Source organism: Sorex araneus, chromosome 2 (genome assembly GCF_027595985.1).
Source record: "Sorex araneus isolate mSorAra2 chromosome 2, mSorAra2.pri, whole genome shotgun sequence".
Classification (NCBI taxonomy): domain Eukaryota; kingdom Metazoa; phylum Chordata; class Mammalia; order Eulipotyphla; family Soricidae; genus Sorex; species Sorex araneus.
This window is the reverse complement of record NC_073303.1, coordinates 281,210,292-281,226,320: the sequence shown is the minus strand read 5'-3', so window position 1 is coordinate 281,226,320 and position 16,029 is coordinate 281,210,292. Positions and strand designations below refer to the sequence as shown.

At 42.9% G+C, this 16,029-nt stretch overlaps 1 protein-coding gene across 4 annotated transcripts in view; it reads right to left on the bottom strand.

The window, feature by feature from the left end:
• TOPBP1 (DNA topoisomerase II binding protein 1) overlaps positions 1 to 16,029 on the bottom strand; it is a 53,959-nt gene that overhangs the window by 2,830 nt on the left and 35,100 nt on the right. For all 4 annotated transcript variants that reach the window (XM_055128343.1, XM_055128342.1, XM_004602965.2 and 1 more), the window contains 8 exons: positions 13,625 to 13,817; positions 12,290 to 12,510; positions 10,853 to 11,019; positions 10,349 to 10,460; positions 5,401 to 5,564; positions 3,591 to 3,728; positions 1,580 to 1,669; positions 1,179 to 1,340 (listed from right to left, as the gene is read on the bottom strand). In XM_055128343.1, the coding sequence (XP_054984318.1) occupies positions 1,179 to 1,340; positions 1,580 to 1,669; positions 3,591 to 3,728; positions 5,401 to 5,564; positions 10,349 to 10,460; positions 10,853 to 11,019; positions 12,290 to 12,510; positions 13,625 to 13,817 (1,247 nt within the window). The remainder of the gene's footprint in view (positions 1 to 1,178; positions 1,341 to 1,579; positions 1,670 to 3,590; positions 3,729 to 5,400; positions 5,565 to 10,348; positions 10,461 to 10,852; positions 11,020 to 12,289; positions 12,511 to 13,624; positions 13,818 to 16,029) is intronic.

The window sequence follows — 16,029 nt, the reverse complement described above, 5'->3', positions numbered from 1 at the left end:
ACTTCCGACTGCCTCTAGCTTTAAATAATAGTTACTGATGGAAGTCAATAATAATAATAGTCTCTTAAACACACATTTTGTATATGTATTATACACTACCTTTTTATAGTAAAGCCAGGGGAAAAATATCATAGGAAGAGGAAACATACTTACTATACTACTCAGTACTATATAATTACATTGTCTGTTTCCAACAAAATATGTGTACGAGTGAACCACACAATTCAAATCTATATTGTTCAAGGGTCAACTATCCTTGCTTTGTCTTGGTATCTAAACCAAATTTTTACTGCATACTGTGTATGTAGATATAATACAGTATATGGTATTGATATAAGGTCAAGAAAACTAAAGGGTAAATGTTTAAATAATCCACCCATTTTCAGTTTTGTAGACTCCCGAATCAATTTCCGCTTTCTTCATACTTTTATTATTATTTTCTGCTTTGGGTCCTACCCAGCAGTGCTCGGGGACCATTACTGCTCTGTCCTTTAGGAACCATATGTGCTGGTAAGGATTCGAACTGGCTTGGCAACATGGTAAGCACCTTACCTCCTTATCTCTTCAGCCCTTAGAGCCAACTTTTTTTTGGTGGTGTTGGTGTTGGTGGGTGTTTGGGCCATAGCTGGTGGTGCTTAGAGCTTATTCTTGGTTCTAAACTCAGGGATCACTCCTGACAGTGCTTGGGGGACCATATAGGATTGAACCCGGCTCAGCTGCGTGCAGGCAAGAACCTTACCTGCTGTCCTATCGCACTGGCCCCTACAGTCTAACTTTTTCTTTTTTTTTTTAATTTATTTTGGTTTTGGGCCATACCTGGAGACGCTCAAAGTTTACTCCTGGCTCTGCATTCAAGACTTACTCCTGGCAGTGCTCGGGGAAACATGTGGAATGCTGGGTATAAAGCCCGGTAGGCCACATGCAAGGCAAGCGTCTTACCGGCTGTATACTCTCTCCGACCCCTAGGGTCTAAAATTTTAAAAGGCACTTTCAAAGCTTTGAGAGGCAAGTCTTTATAGTTGACTTTCAAGCTCACTGCACACAGGTGCTGTTATAGAAAAAGGAATGAAGCTGAAAGGATGACCAGAGGAGAGTAATGGCAGACTACCATTCTACTGACAAGGCTTGGGTCTTGATGTATAGTTGGTAACAGAGGTCAAGATCAAAACCTTACAAACCTGCATAATATAATCAGCAATGTATTCTGTTTTCAAGCAGTACACGTTATAGGAAGCAGCTTCCGCAATGTTAACTCCAGAGTCATCTTGTTTCATTTTATTGTAGTCAGAAAAGAGATGTGTAGCTTCCTTATATAAAGGTACAGAATGACCATGTAGTACCTAATGAGAAAAGAAGCATCAACATAATCTAGCATCACTGTCCCATATGTGAAATCTGTACTTAAGAATCATCATCCTACAAAGTGCGGAAAAATCAAGAAATGATCACAGCAAACTTGGTTAGAAAACAGTTTATGTAAAATGCAGTAAGTCGATTCTGTAAAATGCAGTAAGCTATCAGAAAATAGTTTATGTAAAATTCTGTAAAGTCAATTACGTAAAATGCAGTAAGCACAAACCTTAGCTCCTCCTGACTGAAGAAGGCGTCTGAATCCTGCTTCCCGGGACGGATCAACATGTAAAATAACTTTCCACCCACTGAATGCCCCCTACAAATAAAGAAAACAATTGACGTCCCTTGAAAAAAATAAACGACAATAGGGTAACATCATTTTATCATACACTAAATTTTATGTGAAGAATGTTCTAGTCTTTCCCTTTTAAGGAACTTGTGGCTGGAATCCTGACATACTAGCTCTGGTGTGTTGCTACAGTACGTGACACAGGATACAATAGCTACGTAATCACTTGATAAGTGAAGGAAAATGATTTTTTGATTAAGAAACTCTGGTTTCTGTTTCTTTCCTCTTTGGGTAAAAAGCCTAAACCATAGCTTCTTATTCATAATATATAAGTAATAAAACAGATGACGCCTCTTTTTCTCTTAAAATTATCTCTACATTGGGGGTATAAAATATTTTAAAAGTATTTTACAAAACTGACAGTTATAATTCAAAGCAAAAATTCTTGATTTCTCTGTGGCCAAGTTGCAGGTATCCCTATTAATGCTGTGTTGCTTACCTAGATTTATAATGAAGAAAATGCCCATGTTTAATTAGCGCTTACTAAGAAATAAGTATTTTTCTTCCAAAGAGTATAGCTTTCTAGAATTTGACCTACAGATTTCTTTGGGAAGGTCTGTGAACCACACACTAAGAAGCCCGAAAACTAAATGGTGAGTCTCTGGGGAAGAAACTGTGTGTCCCATTTCACATGAGTCATTTTAGAGTAATCACATGCTATCTTATTTCTAGCACAATTAAAGTAATTAGGAATAAAGGCTTCTCGGCTACCCACTGGGGTAGTGCTGGGGGCCACCAGAGCTATATCCAGTGCTGGGGGCCATGCAGTGCCAGGAGAGAACTGGTGCATGCTATGCACATACCAACCCTTTGCGCTCTCTCCTGCTCCTAAACTCAACCTGGAATGCCCAAACTAAGCAAATACCTCAAGAAATAAAACAAATGGAAAAAGGAAGAGAGAAAATTTTCCCTTTCTGGAAGGAGGGCTCACCAGGGCTCCACTCAGCAGTGCCTGGGGGAGGGTCTACGGTGCATAGACAGAAACACAAACAGGGCATCCACATGCAGGGCATGTGTTCCTGTTCTCTGAAATACGTCCCTGCACCTGAAGAAAGTATTATTTTGTTTTGGGCCACACCTGCTGGTGCCCAGGGCTTACTCTTGGCCCTGTGCTCCAGGATCAGCCTGGCAGTGCCAAAGATTATGAGGGGCTTTGCTGAGTGCAAGGCTAATGCCTTACCGCCTGTATTATCTCTGGCCCATAGCATTACTACTTGGTCAAACACATTACCCAAAAAAAGAAAATCAAGGACTAATCTTGATGCCCTGGAGTCATCCGAGGTAAGCCCAGAAACTCCAGGGTCTTCTCGGGACCGGAGCAGGCAGAGGCCCCACTGGGCCAAGAGGTCCAATGTCCCACCCACAGCCGACACCCCCAACCTATCAACACACCAGTTTCACAGCTCCACGACTAAGTCTGAAAAGATGCCAAGCTGCAGAATTAGCCCATTTGTGGCTATGCAACACCTCCAAATTTCACAGTACTGGCAGCCCAGCAGGAACACAGCAAAGAAGAGGGAAATGTTGTGTAGAAGCCCACTGGGTCCGGTGAGTGAAAACACTAACACAGACGGCTCCACTAGCACCAAACAGCTCAGTAAATCCTCAGAAAATGATCTTAGTATCACCATTGTGAGCTATGCTGTAGCAAGCAATATAATGAAGATTATTTTGTTCTGCTAGGGGGGGCAGGCTTGGGGGATAGGGGTGGGAGGCTGGGGACCTGGGTGGAAGGAAGGTCACTCTGGTGGTGGTACTTGTGTTGGAACACTGAGTGCCTGAAACAACTGAATTATGAAAACTATGTAAATCAGTGTTTAATAAAATAAAAAAAAAATCTAAAATAGCTAAGACCTTACACGACCTGTATAATTCTATAAACCAATACCTCAACAACGCCAGATTCTTGTTTTTGCTGAATACTTTTCCTCCATCTCATCGCTGCAAGTGCTAGTCTTCGCTGCTGCACAGTGATCCCAGTCAAAACATCAAGTATGGAATTACTTCCCCACTCGTAGTCTTCTTCCTGGGAAATCAGGCCAACAGACTTTTGAGTCCCTACAATATGTCTCTAAAGACCCCTAAATCTATGAAGAGTCAAAAGCCATACATTCAGTTATTACAGAGTACTGAGCAAGCCCAGGTATCAGTTTATGTTAGGCAGAGAAAATATAATAAACTTGGCTTCATATAAGAGTAAATATGTCACTGGACTTCACCTAGCATAAAATAAATTTCATGGGACAGTCTTTGAGAATTTTTTTTTTGATGGGGGTGGGGGGACAACACCCAGTGATGCTCAGGGCTTACACCCGGCTCTGTGCTCAGGGATTAATTACTCCTGTCAGGGTCGGGAGACCACATGGAGTGCTGGAGACAGAACCCAGTTCTGCTGTGTGCAAGGCAAATGCCCTATCCAGCCTGTTTCAGCTGACAGAGAATATTCTAGCCCCCGAGAGAATGTTCCAGCCCTTGAGAATAAGTACGTGTATTAATGGCCTGATTATGCATCTGCAGAAGAAATTCCTAAGAGATCTTGATTTAAAAAATCCCTCTGAGACAGCCAGTTTTAAACTGAATTATTTCAAATAGGCATTTTAATATTTAACAAACTAGCAGAAAGATGAAAATTTACAATTAGGGCCCCGGGGAGGGTTCAGTGGCAAAAAGCGCCTGCACCTCAAGTGTGAGTTTGACCCTGGTGTTGCCCACACCGCGGCGCGCAGTCCCAGCAGCTCTGCTCTGGAACGCCCAGCACTGCGGCAGGGCCAGTCTCTGGGCACAGTCAGGAGTGTGGGAAACCAAGCACGTAGCAGCAAAGGGCAGGGAGAGCGGGGGACAGCACACATGGAAGAGTCTCCACATTTCCTAACGTGCAGCTGGGGAGCTAGTGCGGGGTAAGGTGCTTGCACGCACAAGGCTGACCCCAGTTTGACCCCAGCACTGTGGGGTTCACTGAGCACCACCAGGAGTGATCCCCAGCACACAGCCAGGAGTAATCCCGAGCACCACTCGGTGAGGGTTCCCTCTCTTCACAACTGCCCCCTCTGCCAACTGCTTTTCCCCTTTGTCATTTGAAAATGTTAAAAGACTCACATTTAGGAACAGCTCAAAGGGCTGGCGCATATCTGCCAGTGTTGCCCCAGCACCACAGGGCCCAAACATCACATAGCTGGGCCCAGACTCCTGGGGAGTGGCCCCCAGGGGCCCTGGTGCACTGCCCAAGAGCCCTCCTCCCCTGGAAATAAAAAAGACCCATATTCAAATGAAATGAAACTCAGAATAACCAGGAATTTCTGCCTATAATCTGCACATTATTATTTTTTTAATGACCTTATAGAAGACAACTGGTTATTATTTAGCAACTTCATGAATCATTTATTTTACTTTTTCTATGTTTTGGGGCCACACCCAACTGTGCCCAGGGCTTACTCCTGGCTGAGTTCAGGAATTACTGCTGGTGGTGTTTGGGGAGTCCTTCTGGGTTGCTGGGGATCAGACCAGGGCTGGCTGCATGCAAGGCAAATGTATAGCCCAATTTTACCAACTCCGAGGCCAACTTTACTTTTTTTAAAGTAAGGAAACTTCAGTGGGGATACAAACTAGGTGGGCAGCGCCTTAACCCCCACACTACCCCTCCAGCCCCGTTACTTTTCTTTCAAAGAAAAACGTCCCTTCACATTCCTTTGAATACCCACCAGCATGAAGCGCCCGGCGGCCCTGCAGGCTTCAAGGTAGGAGCGATGGAGCACCCACTTGCCAGCCGCCACTGAGGCCAGGTACTTCTCATTGCGAAGCGGGTGGCCCACAACAATGTGTGTACAGCTGGGGTCGAAGCACTGCTTCTCAATCACGGACCCACCTGTGAAGACAAAAACGGTATGCTTCACTGATTGCCAGAAAATACAGCTCAACTCTGCACAGAAGTTATTTATGAATGAACAAAATGCATCAAAAGACCTTGACTGGTAACTGTTGATTACAAAAATTAAAAACAAGTAAACAGTAAAATGAACCCATACATTGGCCACCTTATGTGCAGAATTCATCAAAATGCTATAATCCTTTTGTTTTTAATACTTTCCCCCCTTTTTATTGATTTATCGTGAGATACAGTTACAAAGCTTTTTTTTTTGGCTTTTTGGATCACACCCGGCAATGCACAGGGGTTACTCCTGGCTCATGCACTCAGGAATTACTCCTGGCAGTGCTCAGGGGACCATATGGGATGCTGGGAATCGAACCCGGGTCGGCCACGTGCAAGGCAAACACCCTACCCGCTGTGCTATCACTTCAGTCCCAAAGCTTTCATGTTTGAGCTTCGATCATACAATCATCAAACAACCCATCCGTTCACCAGTGCACATTTTCCACCACCAAAATCCCCAGTATCTCCCACCATGCCACCCCTTCCCTGGTCTGTGTAGCAGACAATTTGCACAATACTCTTTCTCTACTTCGGTTACATTCGATATTTTGACACCAGTGCCACCACCACTCAAAGCTGCCGAAAAGGCAATGCTAGACAATTTGTTTTGTATTGCTTGCTATGAATAAAATATAGTGTCATGCAGCCGCTCTCACTGCTCTAGGAATTCTAAAATCTTAATAATTAGGGTCTGGAGAGATCTCTGCAGGGAGCTTGCTAGGGTCTGAGATTCGTGTGTATGTCTCTGGATCATGGCCGTGTGAGAGCTTAAGTAGTTGGTGGCTGTTTGTGGGTGTCATCTCACAGTCCTATTGGGTGGGGGGGGGGGAGGAGAAGGGCGGGCTCCTTCCCTGTCCCATGAGGCCTGGTAGTTTGCCGCCACTGCTACTGCACACCTGGACCTTTTGTTGAGTTCTAGAAGTTGGCGGTTGCCAGGATTCCTCGGGGGGCAGGGGGTAGGCAGACAGCACCTGCTCCCGTCTGAAATGGCCTGGTGAAAGTGGCCTATTGCAAGGTCTGGAGGCATCTCTGCGGCAAGCTGCTCGGTTCCGAGATGCATGAGTGTGTGTCTCTATAATCCTTATTTTAGTTTATACTGTTTTTTTGCTTAACTCTTTCCTCCCCCTATGCTGAGATCAAACCTGTGGCCTCATACATGTAAGGTATGTACCACTGAGCTACACCCCAATTCCCTGCTTTATTTTTTTTCTGGATGGGGGCACACCCAGTAATGCTCAGGCGTTATTCCTAGCTCTGCGCTCAGGAATTTCCTCTAGTGTTGCTCTCGGGGACCTTAAGGGGATTAAACCCAGTAGGCTTTTTTTTTTTTCCCTCAGTAGGCTTTTGTATTATCTCTTTGCCCCATTATTTAAAGCAAATTCCAAATACCATGTACTTTAACCTAGGTATTCATTATACTCTGAAATATGTGGGAATTTGCCCCAATGTTACCTTTTTAAAAGTGTGGGCCAAGAATGCATACTTGGATTGTATGAGACCTGGATCAAATGCCTGGCACCAAACTATTCCAGGAGCACTCCTGGGTGTAGCCCCAAAATGAAAACAAAACAATATATATGAGGACATGGGTACACAGAAACTCTTCCTACTGTATTATAGTTGAACAGAATATGATCAAAATTCCACTGTCGGGCTGGAGCAATAGTATAGTGGGTAGGGCGTTTGCCCTGCATGTGGCTGACCCGGGTTCGATCCCCAGCATCCCTAAGCAGGAGTAGTTCCTGAGTGCAAAGCTAGGATTAACCCCTGTACATCACCAGGTGTGACCCAAAAAGAAAAAATAAAAAATCCACCATAATATTATTATTTAACTCTGCACAATAAATTTATTGTGAGCAGATAATACAATAACTGTACACAACCATTTGTACTTATCACCTGATCCTTTCCACATTTGTGAAATGAACAGTGTCTTTGCTTTCCAGCACCAGGACCCTCAAGTTAGATTCCTAATTGCAGCACAATCCTTACTCATCTGCATCTACTCTCTTGAAGAGTTCTAGACGAGTCTCTACTAACTGCTGCTTCTCTGACCAGAACCTAGAGGTGGATTAATTTGTCAGACAGCTACTTAAAGCATTCCACTTTGGTGAGCTCAGGGTAAAGCTTGGCAACCCTGGGTTACCTAATTTATGATTCAATTCATTCTTGACAACTATCATTCTTTACAACGATCCATAGGCAACTGGCAATCAGTGATTTGTTCCTTGAGTTAACTTTCCAAGAAGCAGCTTTTTAAGCGTATATGTCAGAAAATTAATTTTTAGAAAGACATTTTTTAAAAAATGTATATGACAGCTTCTTTTAAAGGACACCCTTAAAATAACATTCAGTATTTTCTTTCTTTTGTGGGGACCCACAGGTTACCCTGGCTCTGAACTCAGGAATCACTCCTGGAGGGCTCAGGGACCATATGGGACGTCAGGGATCGAACCCAGGATGAACTTGTGCGAGACAAGCACCCTACCCCGCCATACTATTGCTCTGGCTCTTTCAATCTTCCTTGATGACTCAGGGCCACTATGGAAAACAGTTGTTATTTGCATTTCCTCTATAAGTTAAGCTATCACATTAAGTCCTCTCCCTTCATTTTCCTGACTCTATAAAACTTGCTATCTCTGGCTATAAAAAACCTGAAACAAAGCAGTTGGTCCAAACTGAGATGTGCTGTAAAATACAGTCCAGATCACAAAGTCTCAGTATGAACAGAAGAGTATAAATGTTCCATCTATAAATAGGTTATCTTATTTCTTTCTTGAGGGGACGGTGGGGGCAGGTAGTAGTAGTAGTATTTGGGAGACAATGTTATGCCAGGGATTGAACCTGGAACCTACATGCAAAGCATTTATACTAGCTATTAGACCTATTACACCGCCTCCAAATTAAATAAAACATTTTGCATATTTTGGCTTAAATAAAATGTTTAAACTGTTTAGTTTTACTTTTTTAAGTGTAGCTGCTTAAAAAGTTTGAAACTATGACTAAAACCCAATCATGAACAACTTTGTAACTGTGTTTCTCACTGTGATTCAATTTAAAAAAATAATCAAGTTTGAAACTGCACTTGGAGTGTGATTTCTCTGAGACAAGTGCTGCATTAAATTATCTTCCTGGAACTCATCTTCTAGAACCCTATCAGCTGGAATGCCTGGCAATTAACTAGTGGAGTAAGAAAAAATGTTAAGTCAGGATGGGAGATAGTACAGTGGTAGGGTGCTTGCCTTGCATGCAGCTAACCTGGGTTTGTGGGGGTTTTTTTCCCCCTTTTTTCTTTTTTGGCTTTTTGGGTCACACTCAGTGATGCTCAGGGGTTACTCCTGGCTTTGCACTCAAGAATCACCACTGGCAGAGGTCGGGGGACCTGATGGGATGCCGGGGATCAAATCCAGGTTGGCCGAGTATAAGGCAAATGCCCTCCCTGCTGGATTATCGCTCTGGCCCCTACCTGGGTTTGATCCCTAGTACCCTATGTGATCCTTTGAGCTTGCCAGGAGCAATCCCTGAGCTCAGAGCCAGGAGTAAGCCCTGAGCACAGTCAGGCTGGGGCCCTCAAATAAATAAAATCAAATAATATTAATAAAGAATGTACATAAAAAGAAGTTTCTCTCCGGAAATTCATACCATAATCTTATAAAGTTTCATTGATTTTATCTAAGGTTTCATCAATTACAAATGCTCAAAACAACACAGAAGATTTTTGTTTTATTTTTGGACCACACCTAGCAGTGCCCCAGGATTTCAGGAGACTCTGAACCTGGGCTTCCTGTATTCGGAACATGTGTTTGGTCCACTGAGCTCTCTCCAGCCAAGTACAAGAGTCGTAAACCTTAATGACTAGTTTCACTTTAAATCTTTAAATCCTGTAACTCAGTTGTTTTTTTTTTTTTCTGTGCTGGAGACTGAACCCAGGGTTTCACAGTGGATGCAAGTTCTGTGCTCTAACACTAAGTTGCATACCCTTGGCTCCAGACCTTAGAATTTATAAAATTTCTGTGTTGTCCCTGCCCACTTCGGGTCCTGGCTGTCACACTCATGATCTGCCTCCAGGCACCACCTCAGAGCATCAACAGCCTTGACCCAGGGACTCCCAAATGAATCTCAAAATGGATTAGCTCCCTGCAGAGATGTCTCTGGACCCCAATCATTTGCGATTTTACAATCCAGAAGCATGTGGCCGCTTTTGCAGCCACACAACCTCTCATGATATTCATAATAAGCAACAGAAAATAAATTATCTTCTTCCCTTGGCAGGCAGGCATGAATGGTGGTGGGAAAATTCGAAATAATGGTGATGAGAAGGTGTAATGGTGGTGGGATTGGTGCTGAAATAGTGAATGTAATCAATTAATGTGAACAACTTTTTTTTTTTTGCCTTTTTGCGTCACACCCGGCAATGCTCAGAGGTTACTCCTGGCTCTGCACTCAGGAATCACTCCTGGTGGTGCTCGGGGGACCATATGGGATACTGGGAATTGAACTCGGGTTGGTCGTGTGCAAGGCAAACGCCTTATCCACTGTGCTATCACTCCAGCCCCTAATGTGAATAACTTCATGAAAATAAAATTAAAAAAGAGATTTCTATGTTGAGTCAGTGAACAGTCTCAAATTATTGACTGTTTAATTTGTTTCTTCATTTTACAAATGATAACAATACTTAAAACCCTATGTGACATTTTGACCTAAGTAAAATACTGTACCTAGTTTTTCAATCAGATGGCAATAATCTATACGTTCTTGAGGATTCAGAGATGACAACTGAAATATGTACTTCTTTTTCAAGTCTTCACAAGTCTCTTTCATCACCGTAATCTGAAATGGAAAAGTTATTTTAGCAAGTGAACAGGTCTATATTAAAAACGATCAGATATACAGTTCTCTTACAGACACACTTACTTAGTCTTCTGAGTCATCCAAGACAAAAAAAATACTACAATGCAAAGAAACAGTTTGGGGTCGGAGAGATAGTATAGCGGGTAGGGCTCTTGACTTGCACACAGCGAAGCCAGGTTGCCGGCACCCTATATGGTCCCCCAAGCCCAGACAGGAGTGATCCCTGAGCGCAGAGCCCAGAGTAGGCCTGAGTGTGGTTCAAAACAAAATGAAACAAAAGAAAGTCTTCAACATTTGCTGAGGCCCTGACACTGGAACGCAGCATAAAGGCAATGCCTGAAAGTCATTTCACCATAGAAGGATAAACCAACCTTCTCTCTCGGGTGTGGCGGCACAGGTGGCTTGGCGAGGGGGAAGGCGATACTGGGAGCCTGAGGCGTAGGAATCAGGTGGTTGTCTTTGGTCAGAGCTTCTGGTTCTTCAGAGCTCGGGCATTTGGGGGCCTCACTCATACATTTACTTCCAGGATTACAGACAGCTGAGGGCAACCAATATAATAACTAAGATCAAATTCTGACACATATTCTTATCACTTAGCTAAGATGAAATTAAACAGACTCTGGAATGCAAAATTTAACATGCAAAAGAGGTAGCATATTTCTAGAGCTTATAGTCAAATGCAATTAGACTTAATTTTCTTTTTCCCCCCATTGCATCGCTGTGAGATATTCAATTACAAAGTTGTTCATGATTGCATCTCAGTCATACAAAGTTTCAAAACCCATCCCTTCACCAGTGCACATTTCCCACCACCAATGTCCCCAATTTCCCTCCTGCCTGCTCCCACCCCATTCTGAAGCCTACCTTTATGGCAGACTCCTCTATGGTAGACACTTTTCTTCTCCTTCCATCCTTCCTGCCCTCCCTCCCTCTCTCCCTTCTCATTTTGCTTTAGGCAACTATGGTCTGCAAGAATGTTATTGAAAAGGTATCATGTGTATCATTTTACCTCCTTTCAGCACCAAGTTTGGGTCCAGAATGATTATTTGCAACTATCATTGTCATAGTTTAAAGGGGAACAATTAAAATACCAAGCTTTCATCAGTATTGTCTAACTTGAATTTCTTAAATAATGATCAAACACCTGATCTGAAACTCAATCAAGAAAGTTTCCTAACTGTAGCTCACAGTGATTCCATAAAATAAAGTTTTTAAAAAATTTCTTAAGTAAATACCAAGCTTTCAGTTATCAAAAAGTATAGGGGAATTCAGAAAGAAACATGCACAACTAATATGCTAGGTTGAATTTAGAAGAACGACAAAAAAGTGCTTGGGAGAAAAACCAAATAGGTTTTCACAGAATGAACGAAAAATGGTGAACATCATGTCTAGGAAAAAATACCTATTCCTTCATCTCCAAATTTAAGAGTCAAAACATTCTTTTCAAGTTACTGAAAACTCATCTCAACTTATACTTAAAAATAATTTTTGGCTGTTTAACTTTAAAAAAACAAAAGTCACAAATACCTATTGAGAGAGAGAAGAAAAGTATCTGCCATAGAAGCAGGCTAGGGGTGGGTGGGGTAGGGTGGGTGGGAGGAAAATTGGGGACATTTGTCGTGGGAAATGTACAGTGGTGAAGGAATAGGTGCTAAATATTTCGTGACCAAAATTCAATCATGAACTTTCTGTGCATCTTATGGTGATTCAATTTAAAAAAAATTTATATATTAGAAAACAATACACTTATTTTTAAGAAGCTAACATACACTTAACACAAACAATTAAACTGATTTCTTTGTTGTTACCCTCTTTGGCAAACTCTGGATTGCGTGAAGACTTGGGGAAAGGAAAATCCTCCAATTTTTTCACATCAACCTGAGGTTCCGAATATTGCGTGGGATCACTAGGCCACTGCAAGTTGCTGGCAAGTCTTGCTCTCTCCTCCCTGGCTGTAGGGTCATCCCAAATAATTTGTTCATTCTGGGAGGGTTCAGTATTTATGTCAGGTATTGTTTGACGAGAATGCCTAAGAAACAAAGTAACAATTTTAATAAGCATCACCATAACAAAATTCACACTCATAAAATCTATAGACTGAAAGTTTTGGTTCACCTGTTTATGGTTGGCTGATTTGGGGGGCACACTTGGCAGTGCTTAAAAGCTACTACCAGCCCTGTGCTAGAGGTCCTTGGGGACCATAGTAACAGGGACTGGAACCATGTTCAAAGCATGTTCCAGCATGTTAAAGCCTTCTTTACGGCCTATCCACCTTTATAAGCCTACCATCCGCCATACTACATACACCTGAAAATATCTGATAAATGAACATGAGAATATTCTGCTTATTAAATGTATCTCCCAGAGGGGCTGGAAAGATAGTACCAAGGGTGGGGTGCTTGCCTTGCATGTAGCTGACCCAGGTTCAATTCCTGGCACAGCATATGGTATCCTGGGCACTGCCAGGAGTGGTCCCTGGGCAGTCAGAAGCCCTGAGCACAGCCAGGAATAGCCCGAAACCACCTCCCCACAAAGAGAAAGGTTTTCCCAGAAACATACCTGTTTTAGTTTGAAAACATATTTTGACTGTGTATTTATTTAACTTACGAAAGCCTCCCAAGCAGTGCTGCCACCTGGGGCCCTGGGATGTGGTGCCGGCAGCCACCAGGGCTATCCGGAGTTGTACTCAGCAGTTTTGGAGAGAGGCATGCAGTGGCCAAGATTGGACTCTGATCCGTGGACATGAGAGACACAAGCCCTTAACCTCTCAGCTATCTCCCTAGTCCTTGAATGTCCTTGTATTTCATGAGACAAGTTCACCATCAAGTTTGTTTTCCTGTGATGCCAGGGATCAAACGCAGGGCCTCGTACAGCTAACAAAGTGCTGACTCCAAGAACTTGTTTTTCCCTGGCTCCAAGAAGTTCCTTTTTCAACTCCAAAATGGTCGGGGGAAAGATAAAAATAAACCGCTATGTTAAAAATGGTATTCCTCTCATATTAATTTAGGGAACTGATGGTAATGTTTAGGAAATGGGCTTCTTTGCCAAAATAATAAAAGTACAAATACATGGGATATTGACTCCAAACGCTGCAGTGAAAGACAGTCTTTCGCTTCTGTTAGCCAGACTTCCTAGGAACATACCTGAGTGCCTCGAGGACTCGACTTCGCCCGATGCGAGCAGCGCGTGTGCTGTCCGGAGTGGAGGACGCGCTGTTGCAGCCACTTCTCGACAGCGAAGCCCTCTGCCCTTGGGCCTTTACTATCGATGTCGCAGACATGATCTCCTGCAGCTGTTTCTGGAAGTTCTCTCTCATCTCCAAAGTCTGTGTCAGGGCTGAAAAGAAATACAAATTGTGAGGCGATTTTCTAACACTTTACTTATATTAATTGTTTTGTATGCACTGAGTCGAACACCCATTTATTAACTTGGCACTTAGTGAATATTTATGACTATTCTAATGAGACTATAAGTCCTGAAGAACAGAAAGGCAGCCCTTTCCAGGAGATGCCATGAAATAAAGGAGGAGGACTTCAAATATAGATGCTGCTTTGGCTAAATGCTTATCCAGGCATTCAGAGAGGGCCCCTGCTTCTCACGAGAAGGACTGCACTATTCCAGCCATTCACGTATGTGCTCCCTGCACAGGCTTTGAAAACAAAGACCACAAATGATTCCTGTGGTTTTTTTTTTTTAAAATTTATTTATTTTTAATTAGAGAATCACCGTGAGGGTACAGTTACAGACTTATACACTTTTGTGCTTATACTTCCCTCATACAAAGTTCGGGAACCCATCCCTTCACCAGTGCCCATTCTCCACCACCCGTAAACCCAGTGTCCCTCCCACCCTCCCCAATCCCATCTCCCCCCCACCCCACCCTGCCACTGTGGCAAGGCATTCCCTTCTGTTCTCTCTCTCTAATTAGCTGTTGTGGTTTGCAATAAAGGTGTTGAGTGGCCCTGTGCTCAGTCTCTAGCCCTCATTCAGCCCGCAACTCCCTTCCCCCACATGGCCTTCGACTACAATGTAGTTGGTGATCGCTTCTCTGAGTTGACCTTTCCCCGGAACGTGAGGCCAGCCTCGAAGCCATGGAGTCAACCTCCTGGTACTTATTTCTACAGTTCTTGGGTGTTAGTCTCCCACTCTGTTATTCTATATACCATAGATGAGTGCAATCTTTCTATGTCTGTCTCTCTTTCTGACTCATTTCACTCAGCATGAAACTTTTCATGCCCATCCACTTAACTACAAAATTCTTGACCTCCTTTTTTCTAACAGCTGCATAGTATTCCATTGTATAGATGTACCAAAGTTTCCTCAACCAGTCATCCGTTCTGGGGCATTCGGGTTTTTTCCAGATTCTGGCTATTGTAAACAGTGCTGCGATGAACATACATGTGCAGATGTTGTTTCGATTGTACTTTTTTGCCTCTCTGGGATATATTCCCAGCAGTGGTATTGCTGGGTCAAATGGGAATTCAATATCTAATTTTTTGAGAGTCGTCCAAATTGTTTTCCAGAAGGGCTGAACCAGTCGGCATTCCCACCAGCAGTGAAGAAGGGTCCCTTTCTCCCCATATCCTCTCCAACAGCGGTTGCTTTTGTTCTTTTGGATGTGTGCTAGTCTCTGTGGTGTGAGGTGGTATCTCATGGTTGTTTTGATCTGCATCTCTCTGATTATTAGTGATGCAGAGCACTTTTTCATGTGCCTTTTGGCCATTCGTATTTCTTCCTTGGTAAAGTTTCTGTTCATTTCTTCGCCCCATTTTTTGATGGGGTTGGATGTTTTCTTCTTGTAGAGTTCAACCAGTGCTTTATATACCATTGATATCAACCCCTTATCTGATGGGTATTGTGTAAATATCCTTTCCCATTCTGTGGATAGTCTTTGGATTCTGGTCACTGTATCTCTTGCGGTGCAGAAGCTTTTTAGTTTAATGTAGTCCCATTTGTTGATCTCTGTTTTTACTAGATTGCTTAGTTCCGTGTCACCTTTGAAGATACCTTTATCTTCAATATCGTGGAGGGTTTCGCCGACCTTGTCTTCAATGTACCTTATGGTTTGTGGTCTAATGTTGAGGTCTTTAATCCATTTTGATCTGACTTTTGTGCATGGTGTCAGGTCAAGGTCTAAACCCATTTTTTTGCATGTGGTTGTCCAGTTGTGCCAGCACCATTTGTTAAAGAGGCTTTCCTTGCTCCACTTCACATCTCTTGCTCCCTTATCAAAGATTAGATGGTCAAACATTTGGGGTTGTGTGTAGGGATATTCCACCCTGTTCCATTGGTCTACGGCTCTGCCTTTGTTCCAGTACCATGCTGTTTTAATTGTTACTACTTTGTAGTAAAGTTTGAGGTTGGGGATGGTGATGCCTCCCATCATCTTTTTCCCAAGAATTGTTTTAGCTATCCTTGGACGTTTGTTATTCCATATGAATTTTAGGATTGCTTGATCCATTTCTTTGAAGAGTGTCATGGGTATATTTATAGGGATCGCATTGAATCTGTATAATGCTTTAGGGAGTATTGCCATTTTGACAACATT